This window comes from Pocillopora verrucosa, chromosome 11, assembly GCF_036669915.1.
Source record: "Pocillopora verrucosa isolate sample1 chromosome 11, ASM3666991v2, whole genome shotgun sequence".
NCBI classification, from domain to species: Eukaryota; Metazoa; Cnidaria; class Anthozoa; order Scleractinia; family Pocilloporidae; genus Pocillopora; species Pocillopora verrucosa.
In genome coordinates, this window is record NC_089322.1 from 18,438,959 (window position 1) to 18,457,806 (window position 18,848).

The following is an 18,848-nucleotide window of genomic DNA, read 5'->3' on the forward strand; positions in this document are numbered from 1 at the left end:
GCGGAAATCTAATAAAATTCAGAGATAAAACACAGGAGGGGCTATTTTTCTGATCCTGGGAACAGTTCTTTTCCCCTGCCTATGCAGCCGTAGTTTTCTAAGGTCTCCTGGGTGTCTTGCAATCGACAATTTTCCCCTTTTTAAATTGGCTCCCTAAAAAAAATATTTTTATTTCGAAAGTATTCGATTTCGGTTATTTCCCGATCTGACAGACAATGATTCTAAAGAAAGTCTAAAAATCTACTTTAGTATATCAAAACTGACCCCGTGTTGACAAATGTCCAAATATGTGAAAACGCGGTTTATTCGTGTTCTGCCAACATAGCTGGGATGTTTATTTAGGAGGCCCTCAGTAAAATGTAGACTGAGACTTGGAAGTTAATCTGGAAATTCGCAAGAGGAAAATTTGAATTAGCAAGGGGAGAAACAAAGGTCCGAAATCGGCCGTGATTTGACGCACGTGCATGGTATACCATCGAACTGATATATATGTTTTTGAATTTATATTTTCATTTTCTTCGCTGAAAACCACCTGAGTAAAGGACATTTTGGAAGATTTCACAAAACAGGATGCATACGTTGTGGCTGCTCAAGATTTCTTGAACAGAATTGTCCCTTGTTGTTTGAATTTGTTAGCCACCATTTCTCAGAAGTGTTTTCATTTCCGATTTGATCCTATCAGCCAAGGACAAATTTTTAAATCTCTTGCTTCGCGGAATCTTTTTGAATTTTTCTGAATAGAAGGCTTGTTCAGTATCATTCCAACGATGGAATGAAACAGATCTTTTCTCTCTACTCATTTATTTATATTTTAAATATATATACATGATAACAATTTCTTGCATAAAATTTACGAAACTTGTTTCAGCTGGACTCAGTCCTCCAGCTGTAAAAACCAATATTTTTGGGACAGCCAGCGCTGTTGCATGTAATTGTTTATATTTGCCAGCTATTAGGATGTCAAAATGTTTTGCAATCAGTTATAAGTTCAAAGGATTTGCGATTTTTTTTAAGCATTGAATTACATAGGAAGGAGGTAGACAAAGAATCGGATCAGTCTGAACTAATTGTTAATACCGAGAGATATGTATGATTGGCAATATTATAACGGTGATTCTTAAAAAAGACGAACGGTGTTGCGTCATGATCCGTTGAATCATAAGTAGATAACTGTATTAAAATTTATCATAATGACTGTTGCTGGGGTGAAAAGTTTAAGTCACCTCATCAGTGCGCATAGAGCAAAATCGAACCTGGAGGTGTAAGGTAAGGTTGCAAATGTAATAAGGAGTTTGAAAACTTTAAAGCTTAATTCTTTAAGTTGCTCATAGTCAGCAGTTAAGACAGCCTCGGCTAAGCATTTAATAAAGGGATTTATTATTCCTCTATTGTTTCATTCTCGAGCGTTTTGACATCTAAATTTCGAAAGACTTCCTATTGTCTATCTGAGCTTCGTACCGATCTGAACTTTGGCGTGCGCGAAAGACGAAAACAACCACAACGAAATTATTAGTATATTCCTCTGACCAACAAAAAACCCCTGATGTTTTTAAAAGACTAATCTGTTAAAGTCAAGCCTAAGAGACGAACTTAAGTTTGGATCATTCAGTAAGGCCAATTTGTGGCTCCGTTTTCCGTCTGTATAGTTTCCTTGTTCTACAGCGTAATACCGTGGCATATTTTACACGTTCTGTTGCCTAAATAAGGTAAAATTGCGTATTAGTAGAATGATAATTCCGGTTACCATAAGGCCCCCAGGCAAGATACAGGCTCTGGATTCAAAAAGTTCTGTAACATCTGAAGACATATTGAGTCATTGACGCTCTACGGGGCTGCTCACTACAGAATTTTCCAACAGCTACATCTTTAAATTTAATTTTAACCCTCTAATCTTTTTTTTGCTTCAGGATCGCAAAAAATTTCAGCGCACTGAATGAGTAACCTTGGAATGAAATACTGACCACTGACACAACCGCTATGTCGCAAAACGGAAATGACGACTCCAGATTCCATCACATTTTGCGGTCAAGCAGATGTAATCAGTCTTTTTTTTTCCTGTTTTCAGCAAACAAAAATTGTGAGTTCTGAGAAAATCTCATTGTGACGGCTGGTTAACGTGCAAGTGACTCAATCATTTGTACTTGCACAGGCATCATGCGGACCTTAGCTCGGTCAAACCTGGATCCAAGTTTAGATGGTGACGTCATGAATCCACTTTTCCCAGAAGTTGCGTAGTGTAGAAACAGACTTTTAAAACTTTGTTCACAACTCTTAGGTCTGTTTATTCAAACAAAGCTAATTCTTGTTCATAAACTGCATTATAAACTACCTTCAATTTTGCCGAACCCTTGTAACTGAATATTTATTTTTGTGAAAAGTGTCAAGACGGCCAAAAGCTGACAGTGGGAAAAGTATTTTTTGGAATCTAATCGATCCACTTGTAGGAGAACCAAAGGCCCATTGATTGCGCAAAAACCATGGTTTCGGTTAGACCTCGTGTAAATAACCAACCCTAAATGCTTTTCCGTTTTATTATTTTGGTCTCCTCTAATCAAATTGCTATTCAGAGCGTTTCTTTGGAGCTAATAAGGACGCTAACCTTTTCACTTCCAAGATCTCATTGGTAATTCTCCTTACTGTCTGCCATACAATTCTTATAAAGTTAGTTCTAAGAATTTGGTATTGAATCAACTAACAATCCCCTAACCGACATTTTTCTTTATTCTCATCACTTGTCTGATTTATATCGTATTGATTTAGTAAGGAAAAAATTATGTCTTGGTCGCTTATGGGATTTAAAGGGATAACTACATTTTAAAAGGCTTTACCTATGAGATGATTAAGTCTGAGTCGCTTCGCTAAGTTTTTTGTTCAGTTCGGAAACGTTATTTTCCGAAAAAAAACAGTCTAAAGACGGTCAGTTTCGCTTAAGATCTACTTCTTCGACAGAAATGCTACACTTTCTATAATCTCAACGTCAGCGTAAAGCGGAAACAATTTTTCCTGATCAGACGCGATAAAGAGCTTACTCGATATGGTAAATTTGATTAGCACAAAGGGTACTTGAGGGGTAAAACCCTCGTTCTGACAGCATCTACCTTTCTGGCCGGGGTTTTCAGGGGGAATTAAAAAAAAAAACTTGTAATCTCCGGCTTGAACTCGGTCGAAGTCCAAAACGTTTTCTCTTTCGTGAGCGGGGTGTGAGCGAAACGACGGCTAGATCTTTGACATTCAGGTTTCACCAGGAGAGTAAATCTGAATTTAATAGTTATCACTTGTTTGTCAACTTAGAAGTACGTGCTTGGACTTTTGGCTGATTATCAAAAGCCTGCAGGGCTATGTGATATGGGGAATTATTTTTAAGGTCAAAAAATAAGCAAAAGTTAATTACATGTATCACCCATATTTTCACTGCGTGCTTCAACATGCATTTGGACGTAAAAAAAAGCTGTTCAATTCTTTCGTGTGTTTGAACGCACTTTAACTTCAGAAAGAGAAAGGTTGAAGGAAAAAGAGTCCCCCTTGCCACCTACGTCACGTCCTGTGAAACCTGTCCAACGAGAACACTCGGGGGAACCGTGGTAGTGTCCACCTTGTGCAGGGTTTTAAAACCATTGCACTCTCAAGGGTGAGCAGCAAAGATTTTCTTCTTCTATTAGCCATACACATTCCGGCAGAGATGTTATGTGAAGAAAGAGAAATGTCAATTTGGAGATATTGCCTGATTTAACAACAAATTCTATAGGTTAAAACGGTAAAAAATATGTGGTAGAGAGTGGGGAGAATTTATAATCAGATCTGGTGAATGAAATTACTCTACAGGCTCACGCAAACTGCGAAATGATAAGCACCTTTTGAGAGCGTTTCAGGGTCAACTGTACTTATCATTGCAATAACTTTTATTCATCGAATTTCATGTATCTTTCTTCGTGTTTAAAACTTGTTCCAGCGAATTATCAAAAGACAAGCTTTTTGCAAATGTTTTTGGTAGAATAATTGGCGCGTTTTGCTTAGTGTAGGTTGTCGTTTGACTTGCCGATTCGGCACATCAAGGTATAATGACATTGTGTATAATTGGATAATAATTTGAATTGTACAGCAGGAAGGATTCATTTAGCAGTTTTCAGTCGTAAAATCCCTTAGAGTGTCCTTTCACTTAGGTCGCGAGTCAAAAAAAAGCTCAGTTTCAATGTCCTCGTCCACCTCATAAGGCTGCGCACTGAAACGGTGACGGTAATTCAAAGGGAGAAAGACAAAATAGGGTTTTATGTTTATTAGGTTAATATGACATGGGGTTCGCTCGATACAGATATTTTCACTGTTTTCCTCCAACTTCACATACTTGCTCACTGGGACCAAACAAACAAAACAAATGAAACGCAAACTCCCCATCAAAATGATCAGTTCTTCTGACACAAGGCGTTCACACTCGTGTAAAATCATTAGCAAAGCAAAGTTCGTAAACGCGGGGATTCATTGCACTTTACAGAGAAGTAGAAATTGCTGTTTATCTCCACTTAACTAAACACACACGAAAACATGTTTACGAACAAGGTGCTGACAATGCGCATGCCAAGCGCGTTACTATTTCAATAGCAAAACCTTTTCTCCCAAAACAAAGCGCATTATTGTTATCTACAGGTGAGACCACTCAGCCAGGCATTAAGCGAAGGGAAACTTAATCTCACAATTGTTAGAGGACATCCGATCCTTGAAATGATAACAGCGGCGTATTTTTTTGACCTTTCGCTCCGTTTCAGGAAGACGGGACGCTCCAGAGCTTCAGTAAGGCTCTAAAGGAGGTGTCGTGAGGGAGTCGACTCATATTATTGTGTCCCGCCGAGGGCTGTTCCTGACCTTCTTTTACCAATCGAGGCCGTGCAAGGCACGCAGTGGCGCCAGGATAGGTATTTGCACTGCGTTCACATTCCTCATAACTCGTCTTACAATTTTGCACGGAACCATTAAGACCTTAACATTGCAAGTCTTGCACTGGCTCAGCTCTCGTTGCGCTTACAGATTGGACAAGATTCTGACACTTGTACAATACAGCTCCACTGAGAATGAAAAGCTTAGATGCAAATAACAACGAAAGGATTTTAAAACACGGTTACCTGCTGAAGCAAAGCGACCTTCTAAAGCAATGGAATCTTCGGTATTTTGTCCTTAGTAAAGAATGTCTCTGCTACTACAAAACCGAAAAGCAATCGGTAGAAGACGTACCTAAAGAGGTGATATTTTTCAACGACATGTCTCTTTATATAGACGAGCTGCCTGAAAAGCAGACAAAGTACTGCTTAAAGCTTGTAAAGCGATCAGTTTCGGCCGGCAAAATCGCAACTCGGACATTTCATCTGTGTTGCTTCTCAGAGCACGAAAGAAACGAATGGCTTTCGCAGATTCTCCACGCGAAAGCAATCGCGCTGGTGGTCGATCCGACAGCGTGGATGGGAAATCAGGAAGCTTCCACGCAAGACATGGATATTGAGCTTGCTAATTCAGCTGGCAGTGTCAAGCTCGCCCCTGCTAAAGTGATTTTGCAGAAGTGTCGGCGTAAGCTTTCTCTCAGTGCAAATACGAGGGATTCTCGAAACTGTTTGTTCCTGGACGACTGTAACGTAAACAGAAGAAGGAAATCCACGCCGCGTTTAAGTCAGGAATGGAGAAACACTTTAATGGTGATTTAACTCCTGTGAGCCCTTAAAAATCGAGAAGGGGGACAGACAATTTTGAAAAGAATAGTAATCTGCAGAATTTGTAAATGGAAGGATTTAGAAAAATACCTGATCGCTAGCAGCAGAGGAAAGAAGCAAATACTGTTCAGTTTTTGCGCTGCATTTTGTGGCAGTCTGGATGGTTGATCGTTCAGTAAACTTCCACGTAAGCATTTATTAAAGTAAAAGAGTGAACATGAAGGTGAAGTAACTTTTACTCGTTTGTTTCGTTCAGTACTTTCCGGTTGATCAAATAGAAATATTTGATAGAAAGAGTTTATTTTACTATATTTTTAGCTTGTTATATAACGACATTCGAGTGATGAAGTTGAAAAGATGGAACTGGACTGAACAATAATTCCCATATAATGGTGTATCGAGTACATTACGTTTTAGGTTTGTGAAAAACATGGCGTTTTAAACCATTTTAAGTTTCACACTAGTATCTGAAGCCCACTTTTAAATTCGGAAAAGCTGCCGAAATAAGTGGCGTCTCTTGAAAGAAAGGTTGAATGTCTGCTCCAACGGATGTTTCTCCGTGATTTAGAACATTGCTAGCAGTCGTACAATCGTTAATGTTAAGTTATTTTACTGATCGGCGATATCACTCAATTTATTTGAATTATTCATGCACGACAAAAAAAAAAAAAGAAAAAAAATATTAGACGGGGGAAATTACCTGAAATCGGCTTTGATTGCATAATCAGTTGTCAAAACACAAGATACTTTTACTTTCAGAATTTAGCTGTCAAAGTTGTTGACAGTTTAAAATCTGCACTATGCAGTAAGGTATTTATAAATTATTTTCATTTTGACCAATCTTTAGAGGTATTTAAGAGTCGTTAGGGAACATATGGTATTTTAGGAATATATTTTGCAGTCATTGCATGTAGCTTGTGTAAAACAGTTCATTTGATCAATATCCGTAACTAAGGAAATTCAAGACGCGCTCAACTATGTTGATCTTGTTAATTTTTCGATGAGAATTCAATAAAGCACCATCAGTAGTCCATGGACAAAGTTTCATGTGAAGATAAAAAACAGTGTAATTACAGTTTCTGATGCATGCAGGTTTTCGAAAATGAACCGCTTGGGAAATAACCTAAGGAACCAACGGCGCAGTTGCTAACCATACGATAAAGGTCTTCTCACGGTTTATCTTTCGACAACTCTCTGGCATTAATCTTTGGCTCCTTGCCATTATTGTTTTTCCAAAAGGGCAAGAAAACCCATAATAGGTCATTCGTTTTCTATTTGTGATCTCAACAATCTGAGGCATTATGTTTGGGACAAATGCGCGTCTTTAAGATATTATGATACAACGATTTCATTCTTCACGCATAAAGAGTCCTATGGAGAGGGAAAAGGGGGGTCTTATACTATAGGCATAGCAAACTGAAAGAATTTCCTCCTAAACACGGGCACTGTTTCAGCGGCCACGGCCATCCCCTCACCTGAGGTTCACCTAGCGCTCCCTAATTCCCTCCCCCTCCGCAGAGGCCTGAAATCGAGAATTTCGTCACTTTGGCTGTTGGAAGAATTTAACTCAATTTTTGGTTTCAGTTCTCCTTTGAGCAGAAACACAAATAATAATGAGATCGCTCGAATGGCAAAACGCGACAATTCACCATTGTTAAAATGAAGGAGATGCGGGAGTGGTGGCACTGCAAATGCTCGATTTATTTTATGAACAAGATAACTGGTATTGGTTATCCCCCCCTACTTCTAATGGATTGAGACCTTTTTTCAGGGGGGGGGGAGTTTGAAGTGCGGAACGGCTCATAAGGAGTCAAAAACGAGCAGGAGCGGAATTCCGCGCGATAGTTGACCTCCCCATTGATCCTTTGTGCCCTAAGAGTGATTAGCATCTAATTTCTCCCTACAATATCAGCCCTGAATCACACATTAATGTCACAAGAATACGGGAAATGATCACCAACTAAAGAAGCGACTTATTATCAAACAAATTATCCTTGTCAGCGTTTCAGAAATTATGAGAACAGTATACTTTTTTTCATTTCTTCTACCTTAACCTTCCCCTCCCCCCTCCTACACGACATTGGCCTTAAATGTTAGTTTTCTACGACTGAAGCAGACTCAACAGCGGCTTGGTTTGATTGCTGAACCGAAATTAATGCCGTGGACCCTTGAGTAGGGCTGGAAATGATTGACTGTTTGTCTTCAAGTATTTTTTCCAAATCCCGCTTGGATAAATTTGCAAAGCCGTTATTTTCACTGGCAGTACTTTGCTTTGTTGATCTTAAGACGCTTCCGATGTTTCTACAACCTTCTCTAAATCTTCAAAGTCATCGAGAAACTCTAACTCAAATGTTGGGTTGTTGTTAGCCATAACAATGGCGAAATTAAGTCTTACGCGAAAAAAGTCGGGGAAACAAATTTTGCTGGCAAGAAATTTCATCGACAGTGACGTCAGCCTGAACCATCTCTATAAACCATCCATCGTTCATGAAAATGAGTGTCGAAATGAGGGACATCCACATAACTTCTAGTTCAATCATGACGGTCAGGAAATACACGTCGCAATCACAAGATTTACCCAAATCGAGGAAAGTAAGAGCACAGTTAAAAAAAAAAAAAAAAATTCTATCCTCAAACGACGAAAAGAAAAACTTGCTTCTCTTGCGCAGACATTTCACCCTTAAAAGAAATACTTGATAAATCAGAATCTTGACGCAAACATCGTTGTAAATTTCATGCAGTTTAAAACGAGCTGAATTTTGACCAGGAACGCAGTTTATCGTCACATATAATGATAAATAATATTATTATTTATATATAATAATGATATATTAGTTTATATATGTCATTATATTATATCCAATTTGTTTACAAGGCGACAATTCGCCTGGTCGACTAACGAGTTTTTGTCTCGCAGTTACGTATCACCTAAATAAACAACATGTGTATTGCGGACCTATCTAATTTTCTTGTCATAATACTCGTCCCAAGATTTGCCGCGGGATGCTCCTGCCCTCAATAAGAAATCAACAGGGTCAGGACCTCCTTGAGGCCAAGTTTGACTCAAGTTAAAAGAGAGGCAAGCTAATACAGGTAATGTGGCCCATGTTCCCAAATATATATGCTTTTATGTAAAGTTGAATGCATTCGTAGTGACAGAGAGTGACTCTTTCACGATTGAAAACCTTACGATGTATTTCCTCTTGAAATTGATCGAAGTCGATCTGTTGGCGTTCTGAAATGTATTTGCAGCCACCTGTTTTAGTTTTTTTTGCACTTGATCATCTCCCCACTACTTGCGTTGCGCAACTTTCTTCGATTCTGGTCGTGAACAATTAAATATGCCGCTACAGGTGCATCTGGAGTTGATTTCCCAATGGATTTCGATTCATACGATGATGACGGGTCAAGTCTTGTTTGCCGCTATATGAAACATTTTCCCGGCTTGAAGTTACGTATTCTTTAAGAAATCGTTCAAAGTTTAAAGAAACATTAAATTTCGCCACCCATGCATCTTTCTTTACAAAGAAAATTGCGTCGAAATCGATTAATGTGAGCTGGATCAAGTGTTCTAAGTGTTACTTTTTGTGTTGAAAAGAACAACTCCAACGTCATTACTTTGTTGCTTAGATACCTAAGTATTTATGGAAATTAAGTTTTAAAAGTAAGTGTCACCAGAATTGTGAGTCATTTGGAGTAACAGCAAGGTATCGGGCGAAAAATATATTTATGTAGGCTTTAATTAAGCAGCCAGTAGAAGCCTGAAAAATGTAATTTGAGAGTACTTTTAGGAAAACTATTAATAGGAAAGGTTCATGTAAGCAACATTTAACCCTTAAATGGAACACAAACACTATGATTGTAACAATAATTATCAGATTCCTTCTACCTGGTTCAGGAATATAACAGTCTTGTTATTCTACCATGTGTATTCGTCTTAATTTGTAAATTCTCAAGATCTATGTACTAATTCTCCCTGCTATTTTCCAAAATTTTAGTTTTAAGAGTTTCCTGTTGTAGTTGAAATTTCGTATATTTTTTTTGTTAACATTTCTCTTTGAAATCTCAACAATGTTGTATGGAAATTACTTTCAATCACACATAGAGAGAAAGGTTAAAAAAAAAACAACATTGAGTGATTAAAATAACATTATGTGAACTTAATACATTTTTGCAATTCAAGTGGTCCATTAAACTCTCTGATTACTGGTAGCCGTTTTCTGTGGATCAGTGAGGAAGGATAAGCCAATCATCATACCCCCCAGCAGGAGGAGGTTACCAAGGGCAACCAATGCATCCAGGTACAGCATGCAATAAATATTAAGCTGACCTATCATCCTTTTTTATTAATTTTCTTTAGGAGGTAAATTTCTAAGGAAACTGTGGTGCTGTGTTGGTGGGATAGTATAACAGGGTAATTTAGTATTATCAACTAAGTTGATAACCTAAACTAGCCACAGTAAAGAGTTTTAAAGCCGACATTTTGAATCTTAGCCCTTTGTCAGTGTGAATGACAAAGGGCTAACACTCAAAACATCTGCTTCTTTTCTTCTTTATGATGGCCAATTTACACCATCAACGCAGGTGATAATACTAAATTACCCTTTTTTACACCTTGTTTAGGTAAAGATTTAAAACAAAGACAGAAATTTAGGTAGAATTTGTTATGAAATTACTTTATTGACCATTAATTAACCCTGTATTTCCCAAGATCTGACTGTCCATTCTCCCTTCTAGCTGCTAAATGTTTCTTCGTAAATCAGTTAAAGGAATTTGGTATTAGATTAAAATAACAACTTCTACCCAATAACTTTTAGTATTCTAATTACCTGTTTTCTAGATAATGTATGGATAATATATAGGAAGAAGTTATATGTTAATCTCTTCTTGGAGTTTAAGGGCTAAAGGCAGTTTTCTAATGCAACATTGATCAGCAGTTGTAGACATTCAAGATACTAGCAGTTCAAAACTGAACAGAATGACAAGCTTGTGTTTTTACTTTATGATGGGACAGTACTTGGCTATTTGGCTACTTGGCTACTCACTATTACAATAAAATTGGTAGGTAGTAAAATATAGCCAATCACATGACAGGTATATTTAGTTGGGAGAATTTGTCAAGAAATCAGAACACTTTTACTGAAGACCTTCTTTCAAACCCATCTATATAATAGCTGATAGTTTTTGCTAATTTCTTATTTACAGGTACACAGCAACCAGGTTATGAATCTAAAGCTCCTGCACAAGGAGTGCTTTCACAAGGATATGGTCCTCCTCACCAAGGTTACCCAACTCAGCAACAGCCAGGTTATGGATCACCCCAACAACAAGGAAGTTATGGACCTCCTCAACAAGGAGGTTACACACCACCTCAAGAGCAACCAGGGTATGGCCCTCCTCAGCAACAACCAGGCTACCCGCCATTGCAAGGTCAGCACCAGTATAATGGTGCACTACCCCAACACCAACAGGGGTATGGAGGTGCACCTAACCAGCAGCAGGTTTTCACTCCTGTTACAGGTCAGTAAGGTTGCTTGTAACACACAGTTGTCTTGGTGGATGGAAGTGGTGATGAATGAGTAACTCCTTAACTTAACTGTTCTATAAAGCAGTTGTATGAACTCTTTATGAACATTTTATAGCTGTAGTTCTCTTTTGGATACAGCTGTCTGCAAACATTTTTACCAGATAACTTGAAAACATGCAGTGCTGAGAAATAAAGATGATGAATTGATGAAAAATTATCAATGATTTTAATAATATGTGCTTTATGTAATTTGTAGGTGAAGCACAAACCCCAAGTTATACTGGCTCAGATGTTCCTGATCAAGATGTAGGTGATAATGAGAATGCCACACCCCCTCCCCCAAGTGCCCCTCCTGCTGACATGTTCAGAAAGTTTGCTGGATATGAGTCTGTTAGCTTTGGTAGGTATTTGTGCTTAATATACCACTAAGTTAGAGATCTAACAAGTCCTTAAATAAAGATGTGTACTGTGTTATATCCTTGTTAATAGTGCCAAAGATCTCAAAGAATGGTTTTAAGAAACACACTTTTAGAGAACAAGATTGAACTTGGTGTGATGGTTTTTGTGAAAGAAGGAATTATTGATCAAAGAGAAAAAAAAACTCAGAGCATGCACAAAAACTACCCAAAGGCATAATATACATATAGCTTTTCCCATTCTAGGTTAAGTAGTAACTATGTGGTATGTTGAGCAGAGAATCTGACAGGGTAGATTTAAGAGAGGCCTGGATGTAAGGGGTTTTTGCATGATGTGGGACTAATTGTTTTTTATTTCCATGACCTGTGAAAATACAAAATTAAACCCCATGGACTATGAATTTTTTGCTTTTTGCAAAACATGAACCTAAAAATTGTTTATCTGATTTTTCATAATGCATTATTTCTACTTTTTGATTTATGTGAATTGTGCGCTTCGCAACTTGCGCAATTTTGAGAAAACTTTGAAAATACATGAAGTTAAATAAATCCATTATTGCCCTTGAGCCCACACAATTACATAAACTTATTCTTTGATTTTTTCAGGTACAGAATATCTGCCCCCTCCACCAGCATATGAACCTCCAGAACAGCAGCAAACACCAGAGCAGATTTTCCAACAGTAAGTCAATTAGAGATTCCCAGAAGACTATTCTATGAGATCTTTTTTGTTTTTTATCACAACATGTAAACAAATCATGTTATGCATTCAGCATAGTATGATTTGTGAGAATTATGATCATAGCTGCATCATAAAATAATTATATCTGAACAAGCCCAACTGTAAGTGGTCCATTTGAATCATTTTAATCTGAGGGCCACAGCTATCTCTGAAGATCAGGCAAGAGATGCACTGCTTGCATTTGTAGCTGAGAATTGTTGCTATGGCAAAAAGGCTGCCACGGACATGGACATCAAAGACATAGCTCAATCCAGTGCATACCATGTAAGTGCAGAAATCACATTTCCAGTTAGATTTAGTTGGGAGAATTTGTCAAGAAATCACTGAGGTCATCATCTCAAACCCATCATTCCCAAGGTCTCTAACCTTTTAACTCCTAGAAGAGATTAAAGTGTAACTTCTCCCTATCATGTCCATACATTATCCAGCAAACAGGTAATGAAAATATTCAAACTTATCAAGTAGAAGTTGTTATCTTGATCCAACACCAAATTCATGTAACTGCTTTACAGCAAAATGTGTGGCAGCTGGACGCTTGTATGTTTGTCTCAGTAACTGTATTATAGGCTGGCTACAGAGACCAAGAAAGAACAACAACAATAACATTGTTAATTTTAAAATCAAATGAAACATGACTTCAAACCCCAACTGACAGTGGACAAGCCAAATTATGGGCTGTTTACAAGATTTAACGTGGTTTAAGATGTAACCTTGATACTGTCAGGGAACAACTCCAGCTAATTGTAGTGACACAGTAGGACTAAGACCTGGGACAGACCTGGGACCACAGAAATTGCAACTCATCAAATGATGGTTATCATTGATTATCTGTTTTTAATTTCCAGTATCACTTGATTAGTTTTTTTGAATCAAGATCCACGGCTTGGAAGCATGAACCCTACAAAGGTGAGTTAAATAAAAAATGGAATAAACAAATAGATAAAAGTGTCAATCTTTGGGAGTCCATAATTATTTAGCTGGGCCTTTGAAGATGCATATGGAAGCCCAAGGCTCATGATGCTGTTTTCTCTTATGCTTGTTACAACTTTCTTAACTTTGATATTTCACAAGTTTGTTTCATTTACAAAGCTGGAAGAACCAAGCTTTCCAATCTACATGTATGACAGCAGAAACCATGCTAAAACCACTTATCAAAGCATCTATAGGTAACAGTTTGTTTATGAATGTAGGACAGGTGATTGATGGTCCTCAAAATGGCCCTGCCCCTCCACCATGGAGCATTCCTGCTCAACCAAATCAGATATTTACACCTCAGGCAGTGAACATTGAGGTGCCCCATACTGCATCAGTTAAGGTAAAGACACCTTGTTACATAGGTGGGCATTTGTATTTTGGCTGATTTTAAATAGTGGTAGGGATTGATGGAATGTGGAATCATTTTCCAGACAGTGCAACTTCCTAGGCTTGTAACTAATTGTTTATCACAAGTTGTAAGGGAAATTAACAGCAAATTATCATCACATGGTTCTGAGATTAAATTATGTAAATTAAAGTTGACTTAAAATAAATTAACCAAGAGTTCTCTCAACTAACTACATCACCATACTTTATTTTGACATTATAAGGCTCTATTTAAATTCTGTGTTCCCTACTTTTTCAGCCCTGCCATGAATGCATGGCCTCAGGCTACAAACTCTGTTACGAATGCCATGGAAGGGGAAGGGTGAGATAAATTTTTTTTACATTATCTTTTCAATGATGTGTGGTCTCAGGAATATTTGCCCCCCTCCCCCCTCAGGCAGTTTATTTTTGCTCTCAACATTTATTCAGGACTTTTAATTTCCAAACCTCCTTTCCCCTCCTCCCCCCCCCCAAAGAAGGGATCTCCTGTGACCCGTGGCGGGGTAGTTATAGAGCTGTTTTTAGTCTCAAATTGTGTAATGTTTCCTTAATATGTTTTTAACTGGATTTAATTTTTAAGGTCCACACCAAAGAAGCATGAACCTTTGCTCACTCGTGAACGATAAAATTCGTATCCCCGCGCGGCCATGTAATGATCTGTTTATTTTATTTATACTGATGAAATTTCAAAGGAACTAGCCGTGCGCCTGAGCGGGAAGCTCTCTTGTAATTGGCTAATCATGTTAGTAACCATGGCGACACCAATATCCTCACACGTGAAAGATAACTATAGTATCTTCACTGCGCGCAATGAAGATATGATTTTTTAAGTGAAAGGAAAATTAGTATCTATATAATATAATACCTTGTACTGCATACAAACCATGGTTCAACGTGTGTAGCAGGAACAGAACTTCGGAAAATTGAACACGCCAAAAAATCCAACCTCTGCCGTAAAGAGTCATTTACTGAGGTGCAAACAAAGTATACCAGTGGCTGAGCTTTTGGTTTTTAGTAGAACGACTTAAAATAAAAACATTACCCATTTCTCAAACAGCCATACTGTATAAATGCTTTAGTTACCTTTGTTTTCTTGTCTACCTTTTCTGCGGCGGTCATTTTTGAATGATTTACGTTGGCGCCGTTGTTTTTTTGTGGAAACTGGGACCGAGAACTGGAATGTTACAGTCTCAGCCAATCAGATGCGAAATAATCGCACGACGACTTCACTCGAATTTTCCCGTGCATTAGGTTGGTCACGTGTATGTACTATTTTCCTCATTGGCTACTTTTAATGTGGAACTTCGTTATGATTGGCTGATACGATTAATTTCGTTTTGATTTAACGACATTCAGTCGAGACGACCTTCAAGTAATTTTTGGTAATTGAGTGGTGTGCTCGTATCAAAAATTATTGTCTTCCTTCTCTGTCAGGTTCGTTGTACATCGTGTAACGGTTCTGGTAACAGTACCGAATACCGTGATGGGCAATCACGTAGCGTAAGCTGCACGTGGTGTTGTGGATTTGGAACGACAACGTAAGTTCAGCGGAGTATAAATCATAATCACCAATCACAAAAAGAGAAAAAAAGGTACAAAAAGCCTCTGTGAACTCACATTAAACCTAAAACAACTAGCAGAAGCGCTGGAGAACCGCACGGACTCGGTCGTTCGTTAGTGCGTTCGGTCGTTCGTGCGCGCGTTCGTTTTTTTGCTCGCACGTTCGTTTTTGTTGTTCTCGCGTTCGCTCGTTTGTTATAAGGAAATATTGGTGTTAGAAGAGAAAACTGCTGATCAGATCTTGACATTTTAAGGATTAACTGTAAGATGCCTTAGTTAGATGTTAATTATTGCAGATGCGACACGTGTCATGGCCATGGACATGTGATATGCTGGATATGTCTGGGGCAGACGCAACTTAAGTGGTTCATTCAGCTTACGATCACGTGGTGAGAAACTGAATTCTATATTCTTATTAACTGAATATGAAACGTTACTATACCCGCTCTGTGTCATAGGAAAACCACCTCATGTCACAGGTAAACCACCTCATGTCACAGGTAAACCACCTCATGTCACAGGTGAACCACTCCGTGTCACAAGTGAACCACTCCGTGTCATTAGTAAACCACTCCGTGTCATACTGGAACATTCTGTTAGGGAGTTGGCTTGTTAGACGAACTACAACACAACTGCGGTTTTCAACTGAGTGCCGAAAATCCAAAACCAAAGTTCTTATAAAGGCCAATCAGAGAGAAGTTTAACCAATGAGAACTCAAAGTGTAAACATGCAAACTTCTGCGGAACGCGGGAAAACGCGACTGACCAAGTCGTGATTGGTTGTAGTTGTGCACCAGATTGGTTGAGTTAGGGGCGCGAGTTTTGAATACCTCAGAGCGAAATAGAGCAGAACTGGAACCAACAATCCCCTGTTGCTATCGACAATCCATTGAAAAGTTGCTCCGTAAAGACATGTACGAATTAAACGGTTGAAACACTTAATGATAAAGTTATGTACACGCATCCTTGTCCTAGAATATCAGGGAATCATTCCCGACCGCCTGCTTTTTTTCTCATCTCACAGGGCAAATCACATCGATAACCACGTGACCGAGAGAACAGATCTACCGGATCAACTTATACTAGGGTCTCAGGGAACGGAAATTTTTACTCAAGAACTTCCACGGGTAAATATGACTGATTATGAAACAGAAACAAGAAAACATTTCACCCTTTAACTCCCATGAGTGACCAAGACAGAATTTCTCCTCACAATATCAATACAATACCAACCAAAAAAGTGATGAGAATGAAGAAAAATATTAATTTGAGGATAATTAGTTGATGCAATACTAAATTCTCTGAGCTAACACTATAAGAATTGTATGGTTGACAGTAAGGAGAATTACAAATTTGATCCGGGAGTCTAACTCGTTTTATATTTTTTTTATGTACACTTTTAGGTTTATCCCATCACAGCCTTTCATGATGAAGATGTGAATAATGGCTCGCAGCGACTTGTCGAAGCTCATTCGCGGAACTGGCCTACAAAGCGAATCCTTATGCAGGTGGGAAATAGTGAAACTTTTAGTCTTTGGGAAATAGTTTTAGTTTGTTTTTAGAGATAGAAAGAACAACACCAGGGTAGTTTCCCCAGAATACTAAACCGCTTCCACAGCATTCATAAGTTTGAAACGCGCGCTTGAATGGACGAGGGCGTCACGCATTTCTCTTCTCGCGAGCGCGTTCTTATTTGCGGCGCAAACAGCCCTTACAGCATCCGGAAGTCTGAAACGCGCGCGAAAGGAAAACCGAGTGTCACGCGTTTCTTTCCTCTTGCACACGTTTACAACAGCTCTCATAGCATGGGTAAGTCTGAAATGCGCGAGGGGAGGGGTAAAACCATTGCGCGTTTCTTTCTCCGGCCCCGCGCGCGTTTCAATCTTCTATAGTATGCTCGTGATATGTTCATATGTTCATGATATGCGTGCGAGAAGGGAAACTACAGCGTTTTAATTTTTGCGCACAGAGCCCTTGCAACTTTGATATAAAACAGGACTCTTGAACTTGACTGGTCAATACTTTTTGTTTCAGCGTCAAACTCTAAGAGCGGTACCAGTTTTTGAGGTGAAATATGAATGGAAAGACACTGATACTCGCTACTGGGTGTACGGGTTGGATCACAAAGTACATGCCCCAGACTACCCCCAAAAGTGTTGTTGGGGCTGCGCCATACTTTAAAGAAATGAACAGAAGAGAGGTTAAGGAACAAAGGCAAACAAATTTCAATGCAAACTATCTATGATGTGAAATAGTTAGACTTTAGGTTTCTCTACATTTTCCAGTGGGAATTAAAAAATTATTTTACTTGCTTGATCTCTTAGCTTGATCGCTTTTTCGGAAATGGGAGTAATTTCATGTGAATAGTAGGAATTAAGTTTACTCTGATTAATTCACTATGCGAACGAAGGCTTTGCTTGAAAGACAACCAAACAACAAACGTAAACCCCATTGATCAACTTTAATGGATGAAAACTTTAGTATGTTTTTAATATCTTAAAACTGAATTTGACTGCCGGAATAAAATAAAAATCCGTAGGCTGATTTTCACTCAGTCAACATTTATTCGATTTTCAGGTAGCAAAACGAAGTAAACATGATTGGCAACTACCAGTCGTCAATTCTCTTCTTTTTCTTATGCTTTCGTTTCGGCTGCCATATTGATTTGTCAGGTTTAGGTGGCATATTAGCAGCAGCCTTTCTTTCCTTGTACTCTTGCCTGCAAGAAAAGACAAGCGGAGGAAAATTTGAAATCATTAAAGTCATTTCTTTATTAATCCAGGTTAAATAAAGCACTGGCTTGCATCAATAAATACTTTTTAAAACTGCAACACTACCACATCACTCGTTTGGCCACTCGTTTCAAACAAACTGATCTTGAACCTTAACACCCAAACATCAGAAGCCATTTTCTCCACACCGTTCTTTAAACATTTCTTTTGGTACTGACAAGGAGAATTTGATTGACAATCAGGAGCTTTTGAAATTGGTGATCATTTCCTTTATCCTCGTGACCTTTATATTTGATTCAAGAGTGATAAGGTAAGGAGAGATTAGAAACCAGTCACTATCAGGGGATTAAAGATTAAACAAGAAGGGCATTTCGCAGCACATAACTTACCATTTCCGTCCGATGTATTTCACAATTCGTACACATAATCGGCACACGACAAAACCAGCAACCAAGAAGGCGACAGTGACAGCCAAACCAGCGAAGACAGCATAGACGGCATCTTGCCAGGAAAAGAAATCAAAGCGAGCTTGAATATGTTTTACATATTCTGTTGGAAAACAAAATTAATGTCACAAATAAGAAACAAAGAAAAGTTTAAAAATATTAGCAATAGTGTACTTTTTCGCAGAGTCAAATGTAATAATTGAGAAAAAGTCGAGCAACTGTAGAAATTCAGAAGAAATTTGAGGCATCCTTTAAAGTGCACCGTGCGGCCCCTATATAAAAAAAATAATAGTTAAATGATAATAATAATGTTAATAATAATAATTATTGTAATATTAATGATAATAACAATCTATTCCAGACAAAAAGT

General features: G+C 38.3%; 1 protein-coding gene across 3 annotated transcripts; it reads left to right on the plus strand.

The window, feature by feature from the left end:
* The first annotated feature begins 3,407 nt into the window (after positions 1–3,407).
* On the plus strand, positions 3,408–17,616 carry LOC131777254 (protein SSUH2 homolog). Of its 3 annotated transcripts, none has more exons than XM_066174249.1 (15): positions 3,408–3,628; positions 8,685–8,786; positions 9,877–9,994; positions 10,899–11,213; positions 11,477–11,620; positions 12,243–12,318; positions 12,513–12,642; positions 13,224–13,284; positions 13,569–13,693; positions 14,000–14,062; positions 15,175–15,278; positions 15,597–15,689; positions 16,325–16,427; positions 16,704–16,808; positions 17,335–17,616. In XM_066174249.1, the coding sequence occupies exons 3-15, from the start codon at positions 9,985–9,987 to the stop codon at positions 17,479–17,481; spliced, it is 1,476 nt and encodes a 491-aa protein (XP_066030346.1). In that variant the 5' UTR covers positions 3,408–3,628; positions 8,685–8,786; positions 9,877–9,984; the 3' UTR covers positions 17,482–17,616. The 3 variants fall into 3 exon arrangements, with proteins under 3 accessions (XP_066030346.1, XP_058949494.2, XP_066030345.1); XM_059093511.2 differs by having other exon boundaries at positions 9,907–9,994; XM_066174248.1 differs by having other exon boundaries at positions 9,925–9,994.
* Positions 17,617–18,848: the final 1,232 nt, after the last annotated feature.